At 44.4% G+C, this 22,992-nt stretch overlaps 1 protein-coding gene and 1 pseudogene across 8 annotated transcripts in view; both read left to right on the forward strand.

The window, feature by feature from the left end:
• The window catches only part of LOC308417134 (casein kinase I-like), a 143,402-nt pseudogene extending 130,394 nt beyond the window's left edge, over positions 1 to 13,008 (forward strand). Inside the window, exon 2 of the transcript in view lies at positions 12,792 to 13,008. The product of the transcript in view is annotated as a casein kinase I-like (transcript). The remainder of the gene's footprint in view (positions 1 to 12,791) is intronic.
• A 346-nt stretch (positions 13,009 to 13,354) lies between these two features.
• COCH (cochlin) lies at positions 13,355 to 22,992 on the forward strand (the record flags this gene model as incomplete). 7 transcript variants are annotated; one of them, XM_080941521.1, is made up of 11 exons in its annotated part: positions 13,355 to 13,388; positions 13,462 to 13,524; positions 15,342 to 15,498; positions 16,356 to 16,489; positions 16,913 to 16,975; positions 17,584 to 17,628; positions 17,708 to 17,855; positions 19,875 to 19,978; positions 20,724 to 20,950; positions 21,275 to 21,791; positions 22,817 to 22,992. In XM_080941521.1, the coding sequence occupies 11 exons, from the start codon at positions 13,355 to 13,357 to the stop codon at positions 22,990 to 22,992; spliced, it is 1,668 nt and encodes a 555-aa protein (XP_080797647.1). The 7 variants fall into 7 exon arrangements, with proteins under 7 accessions (XP_080797647.1, XP_080797649.1, XP_080797648.1 ...); XM_080941523.1 differs by having other exon boundaries at positions 13,462 to 13,515; positions 16,356 to 16,493; positions 17,591 to 17,628; XM_080941522.1 differs by having other exon boundaries at positions 13,462 to 13,515.

Genomic DNA, 22,992 nt, shown 5'->3' on the forward strand with positions numbered 1-22,992 from the left:
CAGAGGGCCAGGAGAATGAATAGAAATTGGTAGCAGTGGTAGTTGGGAGTGGGGGCAGGGGGACCACTGGAAAGTCCCAGACACCAGAGACTCAAGAGGCTCCCAGGAACACTGAGGATGGTATTAGCTAAAATACCCAACAACGGGGAGATAGAACCTGAAGAGACCACCTCCTGTAGATAAACGTGGCCCCCAGTGAAGGGATGGGGACACCCACTCATCTCAAAAATTTTAACCCAGAGTTGTTAGTGTCTAAAGGAAACACAAGGACAAGAGAGAGAGAGAGAGAGAGAGAGAGAGAGAGAGAGAGAGAGAGAGAGACTAAAGGAAAGGCCATCCAGAGACCAACCGTTCAATCCATCCCATCTGCAGACACCAGACCTGGACACTTTTCTGATGCCAAGAAGTGTTTGAGGACAGGAGCCTGCTATAGCTGTCCTCTGAGAGGCTCTGCCAGCACCTGACTGAGACAGATGGAGATACTCATAGTCAACCATTGGATTGAGCCCGGGGACCCCAATGGAAGAGTTAGGGGGAGAACTAGAGGAGCGGAAGGGGTTTGCAACTCCACAAGAAGAATAACAATATCGACCAACCAGACCAGAGCTCCCAGGGACTAAACCACCAACCAAAGGGTACACATGGATGGGTCCATGGCTCCAGCTGCGTATGTAGCAGAGGATGGCCTTATTTGGCATCAGTGGGAGGGGAGGTGCTTGTTTCTGCGGAGGCTTGCTGCCCCAGTGAAGGAGAATGCTGTAGGGGTCAGTCAGGAATGGGTAGGGGAGCACCCTCTTAGAGGCAAAGGGGATGGGGGAATGGGGTGAGGAGATTGTGGAGGGGAAACTGGGAAGGGAGACAACATTTGAAATGTAAATAAATAAGGGTTTTTTAAAAAATGTATTCCTTCCCTAAATCTCAATTTCTTTGTTGACTTTTCATCTCTTATTCCTCAACTCTTCTCTGCATCTGAATTAATTCTCTTACTCCATTATCATTTTTACAAATAAACTTTTGAGTTCATCTGGCACTCAGCTCATTTCAGACTCGTGTTTCTGCGTTGAAGTTTGTTCATTGGTTGGGAATGATATTTTTTCTAGTTTTATTTGGTACTCTTCTTAGTAAGCCAGCCTTTCCTTGAGGGCTCAATCCCAAAACCTCTCAGAAGGGAAAAAGTAACTTCAAACCACAGACCAGACTATATAAATTGTGTGTGTGTGTGTGTACATTAAGTGTAGTGGTTTGAATAAGAATGCCACAAACCTAGCTGGGTGGTGGTAGTGGCACATGTCTTTAATCCCAGCAGTGAAGAGGCAGAGGCAGGTGGATATCTGCAAGTTGGAGGGTAGCCTGGTCTACAGAGTGAGTTCCAGAACATATGTTTTTCAGAGAAACCCTGTCTCAAAAAATTATTTTTGTAAATAAAAGTGAATGTAGCAAACCAAACTATATAAGTATGCTTTAAGTTGTGTGGTGGTTTAAATAAGATTGTCCCCCCAAAGCTTTAAATGCTTAGTCATCAAGGAGTAACACTGCTTGAGAAAGATTGGGAGGTGTGGCCTCGTGGGAGGAAGTGTGTCACTGGGGGTGGGCTTTAAGGTTTCAAAAACCCCATGTCATGTCCAGTCTCCCACCCTCCCTGCAGTGTGCGCAACAGGAAGTAGAACCCTCAGCGACTTCTCCAGCACCACTTCTGTCTGCAGCCATGCCCACTGCCAAGATGCTAAAGAACTGACTAAACCGCTGAAACTCTAAGGCAGCCCAGTTAGATGCTCTCCTTTATAAGAACTGCCTTAGGTGTGTGTCTCTTCTCAGTAATAGAACAGTGACTAAGACACGTTGGTTAATACCAAGGTTATATCACCAATGATCATAAAATTAAATGGCAAAAAATAATGTAATCTATGATATTAAAATCTCTGAGGATAAAGCCAGCTATAATAGCAGCCACTGTAATCCCAGCACTTGGGAGGCAGGAGGACCAGAAGTCCAAGGCCAGTTTCACCTGTATATTGAGTTTGAGCCTGGACTAATAAGTCTCTGTCTCACTGGGCAGTAGTGATGCATATGTTTAATTCCAACACTCAGGACCCAGAGACAGACAGATTAGAGTTCAAGGTCAGCCTGGTCTTCAGAGCAAGTTCCAGGGCAGCTAGGACTACAGAGAGAAACCCTGTCTCAAAAAAACAAAAACAACAACAACCAAAAAAAACCCAAAAAAACCCTGTCTCAAAAATCAGTAATCCCCCAAAATGAATGAGGAGAGGAGGGGAGAAATAGCAATAATCTAGCCAACCAAAACATCACCTAACCAAAACTTAGGAAATAGCAAATCCCTTTCTACAAGATCCTTAAGAGTAAATGAACTCAACTCACCATAAAAATAGGCAGAGTTACTACTACATTAACCAACTGCCCCAAAACTGAGTGTCAAAAGCAAGCCTTCCAAACAATCAGAAGCCATAACTAATCAGGATTATACCTAATAAAAACTTCAAACCAAAACTAGTCTGCACTAAGAATTATGGAATTTTAGTTTCTTTTTAAAAACACAGAAACATTATAAGAGTGTGCTTTTGTCTTAATCTCTGGGGTAGGGATGTGGTGCTGTTTCAGACTGTCCACAGCAGCTGACCATGCTTTGCCTCATTCTTTAGCAGAAGCATGGTTTTGCCAGCTGCAGATAATTTCTGTAGTTGTGAGATGTCTGGGATTCTGGGAATTTTATAAAAGGTGTATAAAATCAAGGGTCCCAAGAGGTGGGGCCGATGGGTATTAGTCATTTAGGGAGGTTGGTTGTGGTTTGCTAGTAACCGTGGTCAAAGAAGAAACAATAGGAAAGAAATTAGATCCAGGGATTTTCCTAATTCCTCTCTCCCCTCTCTCCTTGTTTGTCTCCTATCTAGGTGATGAAACCAGGGGGCTAAAGGGTGGGAAAAAGAAGAATCCACAAAGTAGTAAAGACCAGCTACACTAGTCAGAGAGATAAAGGAGGGAACCATATGTGAATAGAGAGACAATCATCAAGCACTTATGAACATTGTAAATATTTATACATCACGTTGTGGGGCCTCTAATTTTATAAAACAAACACTAAAGGCATAAAGTGCCTTTTAGTCCAGACACAGTTATGATGAAAGACTTTAGTCCCCATGCTCACACCTAGATAAGTCTTCCACATTAAAACTCAGCAAAGAATTCTCAGAGCCACATTACACCAGAGACCAGTTGGATTAACAATTACTTACAGAGCATCCACTACACAGATGGAGAGGGAGTACACACTCTCGTCAGCACTGCGTGGGGCGTCATAGGTAAGATGGAGAGGGAGTACACACTCTCGTCAGCACTGCGTGGGGCGTCATAGGTAAGATGGAGAGGGAGTACACACTCTCGTCAGCACTGCGTGGGGCGTCATAGGTAAGATGGAGAGGGAGTACACACTCTCGTCAGCACTGCGTGGGGCGTCATAGGTAAGATGGAGAGGGAGTACACACTCTCGTCAGCACTGCGTGGGGCGTCATAGGTAAGATGGAGAGGGAGTACACACTCTCGTCAGCACTGCGTGGGGCGTCATAGGTAAGATGGAGAGGGAGTACACACTCTCGTCAGCACTGCGTGGGGCGTCATAGGTAAGATGGAGAGGGAGTACACACTCTCGTCAGCACTACGTGGGGCCATCTCTCAGCAGGCTGTATTATAGGTAATAAAACAAATACCAAAGGTGCTGTACACGAGCCACCCTGCCAGTTCCCAGGCATAACCTTGGTGTTCGCAGCCCTTGGGCAGCACTGCAGCCCCACGCTCTCCTCCCCACAGCGGCTTGAGCAGCAGCAGCGCCACAGGCCAGGCGAGAGGCACTGGATGCAGTCACAGCTGGAGCCTCCCAGCAGCCCACAGGCCAGCTCCGCTCAGCAACACTTTGTCTTACCACACTTCTCTTTTCTGTTGTTTTGTTTTTTCAGGACAGGCTCCTCTGTGTATATCCTTGGCTATCCTGGAACTCCCTGTGTAGACCAGGTTAGCCTTGAACTCACAAAGATCCACCTGCCTCTGGCTCCTGACTGCTGGAATTAAAGGCATATATCAACATCACCTGGCTAACACCAACACTTCTTAATGTAATCACAAACTAGAAAGACAAATAAGAAGGTAAAGACTGGTTTCAGTCTCCAGGATCCACACAGTAGGACCCACACAGTGGGACCCACACAGTAGTATACACACAGTAGGACCCACACAGTAGGATACACACAGTAGGACCCACACAGTGGGACACACACAGTAGGATACACACAGTGGGACCCACACAATAGGATACACACAGTAGGACACCCACACAGAAGGACACACACACAGTAGGATAAACACAGTAGGACCCACACAGTGGGACCCACACAGTAGGACCCACACAGTGGGACCCACACAGTAGGACACACACAGTAGGATACACACAGTAGGACCCACACAGTAGGATACTCACAGTAGGATACATACAGAAAGATATACAAACTGATCCTCTGAACTCCACACTAACACTCACAATTAAAAAACAAAACTTGGTACAGGCTTGCACAGCATACAAAAAGAAAACTACAGAGAGGTTTGAGAAATGGCTCAGGGTGTCCTGCTCCATCTACTCTTATGAACATAGTGCTTAAAGCGTTAGCTAGAGCAGTGGCCCAGAAGAAAAAATATAAACGGGAAAAAATAAGGAACAAAATAAATTATCCATATTTACAAACAACATGATCCTATCCCTAAAAATCCCTGTGACTTTACCAGAAAACTCTGAGACCTAATGAACGCTTTCAATAATGCTGCGGGATAAAGTGACCAGTATATAAAAACAAGTAACTTTCTTCTATATTGATGTGTATCAATAAAAAGACTTGATGAGAAAGAACTTAGGTAAGATATCACAACCACAGAAGCTTCTTTTAAGTATCTGGGAATAAACCTAATGAAGGTCTACACTGGGGACGTTAAAACCATTTTTTAAAAAGAATTTAAAGAAAATACCAGACTATGGAAAGAGCTATGTTCCTGCATTGTCAGAATGCATACAGCAAAAATATACTACCCAAAGTGATCTACCAATTTGGTGCAAGCACCATAAAAATTCCAGTGACGCTTCATAGAATTAGTAAAAAGAAAAAAAAAATTCCAAAACCCCATTCAAGAGATTGTGACTAGCAAATCAACCCAGAACAGACAACGCTTGAGGTGTCACAGTGCCAGACTTCAAATGGTGCTGTTGGGTTTAATGTAAGTACAAACTCAACTGTAGCGTTAAGGTGTGCTTGTCAGAAGCTTTCCAGGCCAGACTGTGGGGGATTTTCCTGATCAGGTAAACGGGAAAACACAGATGACATCATCCTGTGACTTAGATCCTGGGGGCTCGAGAGAGTTGGTAAGAACACTGACTGCTCTTCCAGAGGTTCTGAGTTCAATTCCCAGCAACCACATGGTGGCTCACAACCATCTGTGATGGGACTGATGCCCTCTTCTGGTGTGTCTGCAGACAGCTACAGTGTACTCATATAAATAAAATAAATCTTTTAAAAAGGGGGTAGGGGAGCAGAAGCTCGGAGCTGGCCAGATGGCTCAGTGTTCAGAGCACATTGCTGCTGTTCCAGAGGACTGGAGTTCAGTTCCCAGTTGCGGCATCTCTCTTCTTTCCCTTTTTAAACAATAATTATCTATTTTCATTTTGTGTGCATTGGCACTTTGCCGGCATGTTTGTCAGAGTAAGGGTGTGGGATCCTCTGGAGCAGGGTTTACAGACATTGCTGGGCCACCACGTGGGTGCTAGAAACTGGACCCAGGTCCTCTGGAAAAACAGCCAGAGCTCTTAACCACTGAGCCCTCTCTCTAACCATCCAAAGCTCTTTTAAACCCACAGCATTCACATGCAGGCACACAAACACACAATACCTAACGTGGGGAATTCTAGCTGTGCGTTCAGTGTTCCCTGCTTCCTAACAGCTGATAACTAATCTACAGAGACTGCCTGGTAGTGGCACAGGACAGACAGGTAGACCAATGGAGCAGAACAGAGGACCTCAGAAATAAACCCGCATAGCCACAACTGCCGGGAATTGACAAAGGTGTCGAGGAGCATACACTGGAAATCAGTGCTGCAAACTGGATAGACATCTGCAGAAAATGAAGTTAGATCTGTATCTCCTACACTTCCCAGAACTCAATTCAAGTGGGTCCTAGACTGATTGAACACTTGAACCGCTGAGGCTGGAGAGATGGCTCACAGGTTCAGAACATTTGCTGCTCTTGCAGAGGCCCAGGGCCTTGTAATTCCAGCTCCAGGGATCCAATACCCTCCTCTAGCCCTCAGTGGTACAATGCATATCAATATATAGACATGTGTATATTTAATATGCATAAATATATGTATATTTAATAATACTCAGCTGAACCAGGCATGACAGTACAAGCTTTCAATCCCAGCACATGGGAAGCAGGAGGATCTGAGTTCAAGGCCAGCCTTGAATATATATAAGTTCCAGAACAGTCAGAGCTACATAGAGGGACCCTATCTCAGAAAAATAAAATTAAAAAAGAACAACAAAACAAAACAAAAAATCGTGTGACCCAGATGCCACTCCAGCGTATATGCTCCACACCCTGCCACAGAGGTCCCTGCACACCCATGTGTTACTGCTGCATCATTCACAATAGCAAGGCGGTGGTGCCAGCCTAGACGCCCAGCAACAGAGGAACAGTGCATGCCAATGACACATGCACTGGAACTTTATTCAGCTGTGAAGAAAAAATGGAATTACAGAATTTGTAGGAAAAGAATGGGCGATTCTGAAAAGCATATTAAGCAAGGTGACCCGGGCTCACGTGCTCCCTCCCATGTGCAGAGCGTGGCTTTCGATGATTGTGTATGTACACGAGTCCTGTGAGGATACTCATAAACATACAACCACAGAGAGCAGGAAAGGGTCGCAGAGCGGCTGAGGAAGGAAAAACAGGGATGCCTGTGACGTGTAAGTGGAAGAGAGGATACTGGGACAGGAAGATGAGGAAAGAGAAGCGACAGAAACAACTTTCCTGTGAAAATACTGGGGTGGGGCTGGAGAGATGTCCCTGCAGTTGAAGCACTTGCCACACAGCCATGCAGACCAGAGTTCGGATCCCAGCACCCACGTAACAAACCTGGCATTCTCAAAACCACTTGTAACTCCAGGTTTGAGATGCAAGCCCCCTTTTCAAGAAGAGACCCTGCCTGCCTGGAAAGAACAGGCAAAGACTAACAGAGGGCACCCAATGGCCCTTTTCCTGGCTTACACACACGTGTGCATGCACATGCACACACACATGCATATTTTAAGAATGAAAAACGGCATAATGAAACCTGAACTTTCAAACAAACTTCAAAACGGAACAACCCACAAACCATGCATTGGCATAATTTCCTTCTGGGTTCTCTGATACTGGGGCTGGCCAGGTGGAAGAGTAGTCAGCTGAAGTCAGGCAGCCTTCTGCTTCATCGTGCTCAAACTGATACTGACTCTGGAAGGTAGAAAGTCATCTGCCCAGGACTGCAATCTCTTGAGGGGTTTCCCTTCTTCCTATACCAGAAGCCACTTCACGCTGTGGGCTAGATAGGCTCTCATTCACTCTAAAGACTGCTAATTTGTATATCTTGAGCAGTGAATGGCTAAGCCAAGAGGGTCCACGTGTATTGATTGGGTTGTGGGTAGTAAGTCAACCACTGTGATCTATTTGTGGGAGACTCGTATTGGTGTTCTGAACTGCTCAGAGCTCTGGAGATGGTAGGAGGCTGTAGAGGGTGTTCACTGGCCCTGAGCTTTCTACTTCTGAGTCCTGCATTTAGAAAATTGTGGGGCAAAAAGGAAGCCACAGTTTGAACATAAACATCTTTGGACTTTCCAAGGTTATCTTGTTCTTTGTCAAGGACAGGACCACTGACTGCCAGCCCCTCACCAACGATTCTTGCCTGATCTTCCCAGGTTGTCTACCAGGCCCACCCCAGTTGCTGACCATCAATGCAGATGTCTCCATCTAGGAGCTGCAGGCAGCTGACAAACAAAAATTTAACTCACAAAAACATAAGGATAATGATGTTACATGTTTTACGGTTAGTTAAGTTTGACAAAATACTAAAAGGTCTTTAACAACTGTGCTAAAATACTGTCAGTTTAGAATATCAATAAACTAGATTGAAATGTAAAAAATTAAAACTAAAAAAAAAATCAACCCCCTGTTAAACACCTAAAATGTTATAGATGACGATGTATGTATGCTTTAATCCCAGTTATAGAGAGACAGAGGCATTGGATCTCTGTAAGTTTGAGGCCAGCTTAGTCTACATAGTGAGTTTCAGGACAGCAAAGCTATGTAGAAAGACTCTGTCTTGATAGACAGACAGATAGATAAAAATTTATATTTTCCACACTTAATTTTCTAGACACATTTTATATTCAGCTTATGTTTTTTGACCTATAGAAATTATTTACGAACCTTACCTTTTAGCAACATCATTAATACATAATCCTGGGACCACACAAACAAGAAAGTTTATTTCAGATCTCAGTAGCTCAATGAGAAGGCTTACTGTAGCAATGGCTTCAGACAACTGGTCCAAACATCAGTGGTTGCGCTGCGCAGATCAAGCACTTGTGAAGCAAGAATGAGCTGTTCCCCAGTAACAGCATCATAATAGTCACTTCTAAAGGGCATTGGAGTAAGGATCTGAGGTCAGCACTAATTCCCACCTATCTTACAGGCCAACAGTCCGAACTTCATTTCTGTTGTGATAAACACCTTGACCAAAATCATCTTGGGAGAAAGGGCTATTTGGCTTACAGTTCCTGGTTACAGTTCATCATTGTGGGAAAGTCAAGCAGAAACTCAGGGAAGCTAATCACATCGAGTCCAAGAGCAGAGAGAGAATTGAGAGATGGCTCAGTGGTTAAGAGCACATAAATTTCTCTTGCACAGGACCCTGGTTCAGTTCCAGCACCCATATCACATGACTTACAACTTCAGCCCAAGGACATCAGATGTCTCTGTGGGCTGTGAACTCACCTGAGCATATTCCTCAGAACCACAATGAAAAATAAAACAAATCTTTAAAATGTGTTTTTTTGAAAAGAGCAAAGAGAGAATAAAATGCATGCATATGTTGTGAGCACAACTTGCTTTCTCTACTCTTTCAAAGTCCAAGTCCAAACTTAGGGAATTAAGGCAATCAAGACAATCTTCCATAGCCACAATCACAGGCCAACGTGATCTACATAATCCCTCATTGATATCTTTTTGCCCCAGAGAATTTTAAGTTGTATCAGGTTGACAAGGGTGGCCAACACATCATGTTTGGATTTTTTAAAATAACTTTATTTTTTATTAATTTATTATCTCATATATCAAATCTCTACAGCAAATCTCCCTCCTCTCCTCTCAGTCCCTCCCCTCCTCCTCCTCCCCCATCCCTTCTCTTCAGAAAAGGCCTCCTGGGAATATCAAACAAACATGGCACACCAAGTTGCAATAAAGTTAGGCACCTCCCCTTTAAGGCTGGATGAGGCAACATAGTAAAAGGACTCAGGTCCCAAATGTAACTCTTTACAGATCTTGAAAGAACAATACTCAACTTAATATGGGAAAAATAGGATAGCTAAAACAGTCCTATTCAGTAAAATAACCATCCCTGATTTCAAGCTCTACTGCAGAGCTATACTAATAAAAACCATATGGTATTGGCATATAAAAAATGGACACATTGATCAATGGAGTTAAGAACCCAAACACACCCATAAGCACCTGATTTTTTTATAAAGCAGCTAGAAATACACAGTGGAAAAAGAAAAGCATGTTTAACAAATGGTGCCAGTCTAACTGGATGTCTGCATGTAAAAGCTTGCAGATAGATCCATATTTATCACCCTGCACACAACTCAAGTCCAAGTGGATCAAAGACCTCAACACAAAACCAGGTTCACTGAAGCTGAGGGAAGAGAAGTACAGGCACAAAGATCAGCAATTAATAAATGTTTTCATAAGGAATTTACTCCTTTTGTTTATTAGAAAGTTGTGTGTGTGTGTGTGTGTGTGTGTGTGTGTGTACAAGATATGGCTCCCACCTCTGGAGATCAGGGATAACTCTGAAGCCGGTTAAAATTCTGATGGCCAGGCTTGCGGAGCTAGAATCTTTCCGTGCTGAGCCATTTCACTATCACTGGACATTGTTTTTAAACAACTATAATTTGTGTTTCATTGTGGAAGCACACCTGACACAGGAATAGAATCTCAATAAAAAGGTGAAAAGCCTGTGAAAGATTAAAATTATTAATTTTTCTAACATTGAACCTTAAGTATTATGTATCTTGGGCTATGCATTAGAGTCATCCAGAGAGGTTTTTAAAATGCCTAAGTCTCTGGCCCTAACCCGAAGAAAAAGGATCAGACTGCCTTGGGGACGTGGAAACCCAGGCTGCCATACAAATCAGTGCTCCGAAGGTGGTCCTCACAGCAACCCACTTAGGAACTAGTTGCTCTCTGTCTGTTTGTTTTTAATATAAATGGTCTTTGTTAGAGCGAGATATTTTTATGTGTTCAATTATAATATATAAGTACACTGTAGCTGTCTTTAGACACAAACAGAAAAGGGGATCAGATCTCATTACAGATGGTTGTGAGTCACCATGTGGTTGCTGGGGTTTGAACTCAGGACCTCTGGAAGAGCAGTCCATGCTCTTAACCACTGAGCCATCTTTCCAGCCCTGTTAGAGCAAGATAACTAGCAACCCTGGACAATGCTCTGAAATGTCACCCAACTGAATACGAAAATGGAATTTTAACAATTTGTCTTTTTCAGTCAAGTGCATCAGATCTGCCTCTTCCTCTGGCTCTGAAAGCACATATTTTCCCTCCATATATTTATGGTGAACATGAAAAAAAATTAACTGAGGGAAAGAAATATTGCCCGACTCCTTCACCCTCCTTGGTTGGTCTTTCCAAAAGAATAAAAATCAATAAAGACTTAACTTCTCTTAAATGTTTCAAAACAAAATAATTAAAATGCCTGGGTAAACAACCATGAAACTTAATGAGCTATTTCCTCTATTTCTTAAGTCACAGACCCGGGTCTGTCATGGCACTAACTGCAGGATTTTGATTCTGCCTGATCACTGTGGAACAGCATCAGGGACTGTGCCCTGCAGGAACTCTGCCTTGCACCCCTTCCGCCATGCTGCCTGAGTTGCTGCCTGGCAACGGATTATACAAGATCGCGACAGTTTCCCCAGCCTGACTCCAGGAGCCTCTCCAATCCTGGTGTAGGGCACTCAAAGAACAGCCATGGAAAAGACAGTTTTAATTGTCTTCATCTTCAATGTTTCTTCCAACCAAAATATCAAGGATGGTTAAGTGGACTTCCGAGAAAAGCACAGGTCTCTCATGAAAGGCATCAAATCTTTCAAGCAGTCATGAAAAAGAAACACCCAGTCCTTCTCAAGCTACCAATCAAGCAATTTGGTCCCTTCCTTCTCGGAAGACATCCAGGTGATAAAAGAAATCAAACCAGGCTGCCTGGGAAAACCACCAAGGCATTCTGAACAAGGAAGGGCTGTTCAGCTGACAGGGGAACGCTCCACACACACCTTCAGCACAGGCAAACTTCAACACCATGTCGGCTTACAGAAACGTCCGAACAAGACAGATCTATACGGGAGAAGTAGATTGCTGAGGTCACGTGGTGGTGAAGAAAGAGCCTGCACGCTAATCACCAGGAGGCATCATTTTTGATGTGATTAAATATTCTGAAATTGGTCTAAGATGAGGATCATAAACTTACTAGAAGTCACTGCAGCCTGTTCTTTGAATGGATGGATTCTATGACGTAATTATAACTAAATAAAGCTAGATTTAAAACAGGTATTGTAACCAGGTGTGATGGGCCATACGTGGCACTACAGAAGGCCGAGGCAGGAGGATAATGAATTCAAGATCATTGTAAACTACCTTAAAACCATGTCTCAAGTTGGGTAATAAGATAAACTCTGTTACAAGAAGAATTGGAGGAGGAAGGAGAGAAGGATTATGGGGTCTCTGTCTGTCTGTGTCTGTCTCTGTCTCTCTCTCTCATACACACACACACACACACACACACACACACACATACACACACGCGCGCGCGCTCACGCTGCCCTGGCGTGTTTATGTGTTTTTTTAATTGGATATATTTTATTTACATTTCAAATGTTATCCCCTTTCTGGTTTTCCCTCCAAGTCTCAAAAACAAAATAATAAAATAAAATACTAAAGCAGGGCTGTTTCCTCAGCTACCTTGCGGGCTGTCATGGACGCTCCCTGTGTTTGGTTCTTTCTCCGTGCCCTTCACGAAAAGTCACTATAATAGAAGTGGGGAGTACATATTTCCAAATCTAAAGGTCTATGGAATCACCAGATTTGAGACTGGAAACACAAACGGGCATGAATCTTCCTTATCTGGGGAAAGAGGAAGAAAAGAGAAAAACGTAAATATTCCTGGAGGTCAGGGGCACTCTACTACCCCTTACAACTGATGACCCATCAATGAAAACCGTTTTTCCAGCAGAAAAGAAGTCCAGAGGCCGAGCCCCTAGAACAAGTTTTCCACCACAACATTCACCAAATGCTGTTTGGTTTTATTTTAAAAGTAGGCACTGTTCCCACAGGGCGCGAAGCTCGGAAGTTTTGTTCTCAGGACAGGGTGGCTTGGCTGCTCTACACTTGAGGAGGGGCCCCTCAATTCCCTCAAGGCTGCGGTCTCTGTCCTGTACCCTGTATGCCCTGAGCGTCCCCAGGCGTCTCCCCAAGAGCGCTCCGACGCCTTTTCCCATCAAGTCCCCGGACGCCACCGGCGACCTCCACGCCTCCCCAGTGAACCCCCACACCGCAGGGAGAGGCGCCAGTGCGCTGGCCTCCCCCGGGTGCCGTCGGGGGGCCGAGGGCGGAGCTGGGCGGCCACCGCCCTAGGTGGGGGGGAGACCACTCCTAGCCCCCGCCCGCGCCCCCTGCACAGTGCTCATGCGCGCCGCCCGCCTTTATAGCGGCCGCGGAGCCGCGCTTACCGCACTCGGGTGTCGCCGGGCGGATCTCACGCAGGTGCGGGACCCGGGGTGATGCACGGGGTCCGTCCCTGTCTGTGTGTCCCGGTGTCCCCCCTCGCTGGTCCGAGGTGGCACAGCGCGTCTGGAGTTGCTCGTTCTGCAGCGGCCCGGCTCTCCCGCCGTCGCCCGCTTCCGAGGAGCGCGGGGCCATGCGGTCCCCAGCGAGCCTCGCTCACGCCTCACTCTCCCGCAGGTCCACGCAGACCCCCGCCATGCCCTCGTCCTGGATCCCTGCTCTCTGCCTCGGTGGGTACACTCCCCCTCCCCTCCCTCCCGCGCGGGCGGAGGCGGCAGCCACCTCGCTGTCCTCTCTCCGCAGGTGCGTGGCTGCTGCTGCTACTGCTGCCCCGGCTCGCGCGCGCGGAGGGAGCGGGTGAGTTGGGTGCTGGCGGAGGAGGGAGGGAGGACAGGGTCAATCCACGCAGGCTGGAGTCCATCCCCGCGGAGGGATGCGGGACTGGCGAGGAGGAGACCCGCCCGCACCCATCTCCAGCGCACCCCTCGGGCTCACCTGTTTTTCCACGCCAGGTCCCCGGGGTCGGTCCGTGCCTCCTTCCCGGGTGCACGCCACGTAGCCCCGGGACCATTCGTCCAGAGTTAGTCCCTTGTTTAAAGGGCTGGAGACAACTGGTCCCAGCCCACAGAGGAGGGCTGCTCACATCTGGTCCAGCCTGGTCCAACCTTGCTGTGCATGTAACCTCTATGGAAAACAACGTTCACTGGGAGCCTCAAAAGAGTTTGTTCCACGTAGAAGTCCAAGTGTGGTTCGGTATCTTTTCTGCGATTTAAGAGACAGTTTCGTTTGTAAAATCTTAGTTTTCCTTTTCTTCAAAGTAGAAATGGTAAGTACCTTTTGCCCAACGAAGCAACTATTAGCAGCTCCAGATGGTCTGGGTCCAGGATTCCAGTGTCGCCGCGGCCACCCTACTCCCACCTCCCACCCACCCTCATCCCCGTCGCTGAAAAAGAGAAAAGATTGGGGTTATTGATAGAGGTGGTAGGCTCCTGTTTGAAGTTAGGATTTTAACTGAGCCGTAGCAGCCCTGGCAAGGGTCCTTGGCAGAGGCAAGTTACTCAACTTGCAAAACCATCCCATGTCTTGTCAGGTGAGGGAGACTTCTTCTTCTTTTTTTTTTTTGAAACACCGTTTACAAAAGTCTTGAATAACTTCAATTCCCTATGTTTGGAAAGTCGTATTTAATAACCCTAATCTCGATTTAATCATCAATAAATTGACAGATTACCATTTTGGGGTAACTTTCGTAGTAACTTTTCTTCTTTCTTTGCGTTTCCGAAGCGGTGTAGTTGTAGCTCAGGCTGAGCTGGAACTCACTGTGTAACGCCCTCTAACCTAAACTCCGTCTTCTGCCTCAGCTTCCTGAGTGCTGGGCTGGTTTCATGAGCTACCCTGGGTCCAAAACTTCATATTTTATTGGTCTACTGTAAGATTTAAAGCATATTAGCAGCTCTTTCAATAATAATAATAATAATAATAATAATAAAGGATTTGCTGCCTTCCATATCCCTTTGGACAGATCTGGAGGAGATGCAATCAGATTCAAGTAGAAGACTAACTTCCTTGTGTCCTATCCTTTGGGAGTTGTGGAGCGCTCCTTAGGCTAATTAACTCCATGACTTTCATTTCCTCATTTGTAAAATTTGTAAAATGTCCGAGTAAGTAAGCAGTCTGTGGATCCAGGCACCAGCTAACTGGTTGGCTCATGTGAATGTGGAGCTGTGAGGCACTGACTGTATCAGGTAACCGGGCTAAACAGCCCCCTGGGAAGGATAGTTTGAAAACTTTCGCTGTGTCTATGAAGACACCCCACAGAGGCTCAATACAGATCTACCATCATCATAAATGACTATGCACAGTTTCATCACAAGTAGGATTTTTTTATATCTAGGTCAAAAACTAACATTATTTTCTCATTCTGTTGTACTTTTAATTACATCTTCCAAGTTGATGCAGAACTGGGAACAATGTCACATTAGATGTCTTGTAGTAACTGGGCCCTAGATTAAATTGGAAATCCCCTTTGACTTGCTAATATCTAAAACGGTGTCATCATTTAAGTCAGTATTTTGGTAGAAGTATAGGAATTGGGGAATAAGTGTAATTCCACATCCCACTTCCCTGCAATGTTCCCTCCTTGAAGAAGCCCAGGAGCTCTTACAGGACACGCCCTTTCTCCCCAGTTCCCATCCCCATCACCTGCTTTACCAGAGGCCTGGATATCCGAAAAGAGAAAGCAGATGTTCTCTGCCCAGGCGGCTGCTCTCTTGAGGAATTTTCTGTGTTTGGAAACATAGTGTACGCTTCAGTATCCAGCATATGTGGGGCTGCTGTCCATAGGTAAGCCGGAGACATGGGAAGGGTTCGTGGGTGGGAAGTGGCACGGGTGTGGTTACTTCCTTTCCTACTTATAACGTGTGGAGCCCTCCCCTACCTGCTTGCTTCTTTTTGGTGCCAATTTTGACCATATTTTGAGATTTTCTTGGGTATTCTTGCATGGCTTAATGTGCAAGGGAAACTTTCTGACTATGAGCAGAGAGCATTGTTTTTAAAAATGTGTGTGTGTGTGTGTGTGTGTGTGTGTGTGTGTGTGAACTCAGGGCTTCTGGAAGAGCAGTGAGCTCTCAAACACTGAGCCATTCCTCCAGTCCTGCATTAGTGCTTGATGGCTACTACATTCCTATGATTCTAGAATATTCCTCATTGTGTCGCATATAATAGGGTTTTTATATTACACGTGGTGTCATTTGAACTTTCATTACAAGCCTTAAAGTAGACACAGCTTTCTTCTGGTTTTCAAGTGGGGAGGCTGAACTCAGAGTTGTCAAATATCTTGCTGATGTCACTATGGTAAGCCAATGCCATGCCATCCTGCAGTGCAGGCGGGAGTGTGATTCTTTCTTTAATACAGGCCAAGGGCACATGCAGTTAACTACTTGAAGAAATTTGACACTTCTTTGTCAGTTCTGAATCTCTGAAATGTCGGAAACAAGATACCAGTGTATGGTTATTGTCCGTTTTAAAAGTTTGACAGTGCCTCTCTGTAGACATACTTGATTCTGTAAACGGGGCAGGTCTTCGACGGCCATCAGCACACATCTTTTGGCAGCTTCTTCACTCAGCTATTCTTGACCAATCTAAACAACCGATGGCTCTGTCTACCGGGTAGTGTCTCATCTGTGACTCTGGCATTGCAGGGGAGTGATTGGCCTCTCAGGGGGACCTGTGCGTGTCTATAGCCTTCCTGGTCGGGAGAACTATTCCTCTGTGGACGCCAATGGCATCGTGTCTCAAATGCTTTCCAGATGGTCTGCCTCCTTTGCTGTGACCAGTAGGTACAGTTTCGTTGTTTTTAGCTGTGTCCCCACTTCCTCAGAGGGATTCCCTGCTTTGCTTAGCCTGATCTTTGCTTATTCTGTTGGAAAACCTTGTAGTTAAGAAGTCACCCAAACCAAACTTGGGTGGACTAGGAGGGCAACAACCTCTCTTTACAAAGCGAAAACCAAAATCTGAATTGTTTGCAGTCTGGATGTCTAGATACTTAGCAAGTAACTAACTGTCAAAGTAGGCAATTCGGGTTTGGGTGATCTTTTCAAATTCATCAAGAATGCATTTTGATTCTCCGAACCTAATGGCCAGTAAGATGTTTATACCTGAGCCCACTACTCTCTTAATTATCATGTAGAACTTTAGATTAATAGTGTTGTAATGGCAGAGAAGGAAGAGAAAAACAATAAACTTCTCATTTCGACAGAAGGCAAAAGCAGTACCCAGGAAGCCACAGGACGGGCAGTATCCACAGCCCATCCACCTTCAGGTAGGAAACCAGAAGCCAATCCCCCTTTTACCTGGCAATAGTTTGGAGTCATAGTTGTAGGTGGATGCTTTTCTTTAGAGCACTAATATTAACATAGAAGATTTGTTTTATGTGTGTGCTTGAATATATTTATGTGCATGGGTGAGTGTGCAGGCAAAGGCAGAACCAAGAGAGGGTAGTAGCTATTTCGGAGTCCAGGTTATAGGCTATTGTAACTTGAGTGGCTTAATGTGAGTAGTGGGAACCGAACCTGGGTCTTCTGTAAGAGCAGTGAGCAGCCATGCATGCTGCTCCGTCTCTCCGACCCTGGTAGTGGCCAATTTAAATTCAAAGACATTATAATCATGTGGCTCTGTATTCCCAATCTTGTCTTAATTGTGGGTTTAAGATATCAAGCCTTGGATAGATTCATGCCACGTACATAGGCCCGTCACAGCTCTGCTGTGGTTTTTGGTTGGAGTATCACCTTCCCAGCCCAGAAGACGGTGAAAAGAACTTAAAGGTCTTTCTAAGAAGGGCGCCACTTGTCATGGCTCACCCAGGTGGAAGTTCCTGCTGTGTTAGCGTCTTGTTGTTGCCAAGAGCTTCATTTGCTTCGTTTTCTTTAGGTAAAAGACTAAAGAAAACACCAGAGAAGAAAACTGGCAATAAAGGTAGGCTAAGTGCTCTGGGAGATGGTGTTTCCTTCAGCTGCTCTGGAGACTAACAAAGCCCGTCTTTGGCTCTCTGTAGACTGTAAGGCGGACATTGCGTTTCTCATCGATGGAAGCTTTAATATAGGGCAGCGCAGATTCAATCTGCAGAAGAATTTTGTTGGGAAAGTGGCACTAATGTTGGGAATTGGAACAGAAGGACCACACGTGGGCCTTGTTCAAGCCAGGTACTGACTTTAATAAAATAAAGAGATTATGGACGTCTTGAATGATGACAATTTACCGAGCTACATTCATTTCAGTCATATCTAACCACAACTTATCAGGACAAGCTGTAATCCAAATAGAAACTCAGAATTTAGGAATGTCTATGCATGGCTGGGCATGGTGGTGCACACCTTTAATTTCATCACTCAGGAGGCATAATTGCCTATGTCAGCTTTGTACTCATCTCTGTGAGTTCAAGATCAGCCTGGAGTACATAACAAACAGAGCAGCCAAGGCCACATAGTGAGACCAAGTCTTAAAAAAAAAAACCTTTGAAAGCACTTGCATGCACATGTGAAGTTCTCAATCTCCAACACTGCAAACAGCAACAGCAAAGACGACCTGGGTAGACTGTACAGGGCTCAGTGTGTCATTGGCACAAAAGGACCTAATGAGTTGTAGGAGATCAAGAAAGGGGGCTTGATAGCTTGGGAACCTTACGGGAATACCTTTTTCTGCTTCATTTAGTTCCTGGCCTTTCCTTTTGTGAGGAAGCAGCCATGAACTCTGTTCCCTGCCTTTGTTGCTGTTGCCCTTTCTATGTCCTTCATTGGGGATCCAATGGCTGTTACCACTCTAGTTGGCAATGTGAACCCAGAGGAGTGGAACCTAAAAAAAAAAAAAATGAGGTGAACTAGAGTCTTATCCAGTAGGCAACTTTATTTAGGGTATCAGACAGTTTATACTCTGAGGGCGTTCTGAGGATTGAGAGGTCACATGAGCAAGGTTTACTTTGAGTTCAATCTCAAGCTGCACACCACCAATGTCTCCTGAGTTTAGGCTGTATACCGTCATGAAGGCAGCCCTTGCTCGAAAACTTCATTCTGAATACTAATGGATAACATGATGGGTAAAGTAAAAACCCACTCCAACGATTACACCCGGGAGAGACATGAAAGCAGGTTCCAAGAACAACCCATGTGACAGAGGAACAGAAATCGCAAGCCTCCTGTCTCTTTCCCTGGAGTTTTCTGATAAGCTCTCAGAAAACTCACACAGCCTCTTTCACAACAGTGTTCTGATACATTGTCTTGCCTTCCAAGTCTGTTTGTTACTTTTTATAGTTGGCTCTGCTTAGAAGTTATTTAACTTTTTAATATGATACAGCCATTCCCAGTGTCTTTAAAGCACTGAGCCCTTTCTGTGTTGATTTAAAATGAAATGTCAATTTCATGAGCACCTAGGCAAGTTTCTTTGCCTCAGCTGCTGGTTTCTTTCTTTCTTTCTTTCTTTTTTCTTATGATGTTGCTGGTTTGTTTGTTTGGTTGGTTGGTTGTCTGGTTGGCTGGCTGGCTTTTGTTTTTGTTTTGTTTTATAGACCAGGGTGGTCTTGAACTCAGATCTGTCTGCCTCTCCCTCTCAGGTGCCGGGATTACAGGCATGCCACAGTCTGTTATTCCAGTTCCCACCTAGATTTTGGAATTATTTTGGAGCCAGTTGAGTCTGAATTTAAAAGGCAGTCATGTTTTCTTAGGCATATTACCTAAGTGTTCTGAGCCCATTTCTTTAAATGATTGGGATAAGTCTACCTTGTGAAAATATGAAATTGTGTATGCTTAGCTATCATGCAAAGTATAATAAACACTGAATATAGCAACTGTATACTTGTTACATTTCTGCAACATTTCCAATGAATGGAAGCAATGTGCTAGTTGATTGCATACTACATGATTTAAAAGACTTGGGTCTGACTAAGTTTTATTTATCTTATATTAGTTCCCTCCCCACCCCCACTTGTACGTCTCTGAATCATGTGTGTGCCTGCTGCCCACGGAGGTCAAAAAGGGTGTTAGACCCTTTGGAAGTGAGTTAGATGGTTGTGTGTGCCTGCTGCCCACAGAGGTCAGAAGGGGTGTTAGATGCTTGTGAGACACTATGCTGCTTCTGGAAATTGAACAGGGGTCCTCTGCTAGTAAATGTTTTAAGGTCATCTGTTTATTTGCCTTTCCTGAAAAAACTTTCTTTTTTCATTTTTATAGTGAACACCCCAAAATAGAATTTTACTTGAAAAACTTTACTTCAGCCAAAGATGTCTTGTTTGCCATAAAGGAAGTAGGTTTCCGAGGGGGTAACTCCAACACAGGTAAGTACACATAAGCTTGGAGATTGGAACTGAAAGCAGAATTGTACCATTCATGACAGTCCCTCCTAGCACTTCAGTTTTGTCGGGATCTACATGTCATCACCTGACAATTCTCTATAATGGGAAATATACCAATGGCCAGTTGATTTTTCTTTTTTCTTTCCTTTCTTCCTTCTTTCTTTTCTTTTGAGACAAGATTTCTCTATGTAGCCCTGGCTATCCTGGAACAGTATACCAGGCTGGCCTCAAACTCAAAGATCTACCTGCCTCTACCTCCCAAGTGCTGGCATTAAAGATGTGCACCACCATAGTTCATGCTGATAATTCTTAAAAACAAAACAAAAACTATACCACTGTGAGCTTACAATCCTTACATTAGATAGGTGAGTTACTTCTTTAGAAAAGTACCTGTTTATAATAAAAAATCAACAGACTTAACCGATGAAGGAAGGTGGGGCAGACTTTGGAAGGCTCCTTGATCCCTAACTGTTCTCATAGATCAGCAGGGTCAAGAGTACAGGAAAGGGTGGGTTTGTTTGTTTTTCTGTTAACTGAAGAAAATGTGAGACTTCTAGAAGGTAGGAGAAGCAGTGTGGGTTATGAAAACCAAAACGAGACCTGAAGGATAATAATCTATTTGCTAACTGAATTCCGCAAGTTAAATTCTTAATGGCATCAAGTTATTACCATAAAATAGAAATATAATCTGAGCTGCCACAAATGCTGCTCATTTGCTTGTTTTTAGGAAAAGCTTTGAAGCACACTGCTCAGAAATTCTTTACAGCAGACACTGGTGTGAGAAAAGGAATACCAAAAGTGGTGGTGGTGTTTATTGATGGTTGGCCTTCTGATGACATTGAGGAAGCAGGCATTGTGGCCAGAGAGTTTGGTGTCAATGTATTTATAGTTTCTGTGGCCAAGCCCATCCCTGAAGAACTGGGGATGGTTCAAGATGTTGCATTTGTTGACAAGGTAAGGTGTAAGGGTTCTTGCTCGTGGGGAGGAGTGACTCAGTTTGGGGCCCCTTAAGCCTAGTCCTGACAAGCCCATAACTAGATCAATGCACATAAAATGTTTGATATGAGCCTAGAAGAAAACACTTGTAATCCCAGCTATTCAATGAGGCCAAGGCAACAGGTTCAGGGCTAGCCTGTGCATCTGAGTAAGACCCCTAGCTCAAAATGAAAACTAACAAAGGGGCTGGGGACATGTCTAAGGTTTTAAGTTCATTCTCCAGTACTACATAATTTGCAAAATATTAAGCAACTTTTTATCTTTTGCTTTTTTCCCCATTAGGCTGTGTGCAGGAATAATGGCTTCTTCTCTTACCACATGCCCAACTGGTTTGGCACTACAAAATATGTAAAGCCTCTGGTGCAGAAGCTCTGTACTCATGAACAGATGATGTGCAGCAAAACCTGTTACAACTCAGTGAATATCGCCTTTCTGATTGACGGCTCCAGCAGCGTTGGAGATAGCAATTTCCGCCTCATGCTAGAATTTGTTTCTAACATAGCGAAGACATTTGAAATCTCAGACATTGGAGCCAAGATAGCAGCTGTGCAGTTCACTTATGACCAGCGCACAGAATTCAGTTTCACTGACTATAACACCAAAGAGAATGTCCTAGCTGTCCTAGCAAACATACGCTACATGAGTGGTGGGACAGCTACTGGGGATGCCATTTCCTTTACTGTCAGAAATGTATTTGGTCCCATAAGGGACAGCCCCAATAAAAACTTCCTGGTTATTGTCACAGATGGGCAGTCCTATGATGATGTCAGAGGTCCAGCTGCAGCTGCCCATGATGCAGGTAAGATGGTTGTCCTTTCTATTAGTATTAAGGAAGGGGTCCTGTGAATTCTAGGAGTCAGCATTTTTGTAGAAAGGACCCTTCAGGGTGAATTTACATAGTCTATGAGCTTTGGAGTCTGAGCAAAGTGAAATTCTTCCAAGTTCCACTGAAACTTTTTGGGGGAGGGGGAATTCGTTGTTTTAAGATAGGGTTTCTGTGTAACAGCTCTGGCAGTCCTGGAAATCACTTTGTGGACTAGGCAGACTTCAAACTCAAGAGGTCCTCCTGCCTCTGCCTCCCAAATGTTGGGATTAAAGGCCTGTGCCACCAACACCCAGTTTAAGATTTTTTTCCCCTTTTATTTGCCAAATTGCTTTAAAGACTAGCAATCTTAAAATGATTTTTTTTTGAAAGATTTGAGTGTTTTTCCTGTGTTTATGTATTTGCACCATGAAGGTCACAAGGGGCATTGGATGCCCTGGAACTGGAGTTATGGATGCTTGTGAACTATGTGGGTACTGGAAACTGAACATGGGTCCGGTGCAAGAGCAATAAATGTTCTTACCTGCTGAGCCATTTAATTTTTGATTACTGGACTTGTCCATATAGCTTTAAAGACTGAAGTAGAACAAATAAAATCACCAACACTCCCCACTCCTCAGATAGCACAACCTTCCCATTTGTCCTCTTGTACAAGCCTCACTTTAATGTGCTTATTAGGACAATGTCTGAAAATGACACCAGCAGGGAGTCACTTCTGTCAAACGTGTACCTTCTGCAGGACCTTCATAAACTCTCAGCTTGAGTTCCTTTCTTTTCCTAGCTTGTTCGGTGGTCTTGAATAGGTTGACAATCTTAGTATTTTCATATAGTTGCTGATGGCAAAGCTTTTGGCTTTAACCAATTATTTTTGCCATATCAAAATGACTGTGGTCTACCTAAAAACCCAGCATAGAATTCACTTAAAAATTAGTTCCCTCTATATAATTTTATATGTAAGCTAAACCTATTTTTAACTTTTTAAAAATATTTCCATTTTTTAGGTATCACCATCTTCTCTGTTGGTGTGGCTTGGGCACCTCTGGATGACCTGAAAGATATGGCCTCTAAACCCAAAGAGTCACATGCTTTCTTTACCAGAGAGTTTACAGGATTAGAACCAATCGTCTCTGATGTCATTAGAGGCATTTGTAGAGATTTCTTGGAATCCCAGCAATAA

This window comes from Micromys minutus (assembly GCF_963924665.1).
Source record: "Micromys minutus genome assembly, chromosome: 1".
In the NCBI taxonomy this organism is placed as follows: Eukaryota; Metazoa; Chordata; class Mammalia; order Rodentia; family Muridae; genus Micromys; species Micromys minutus.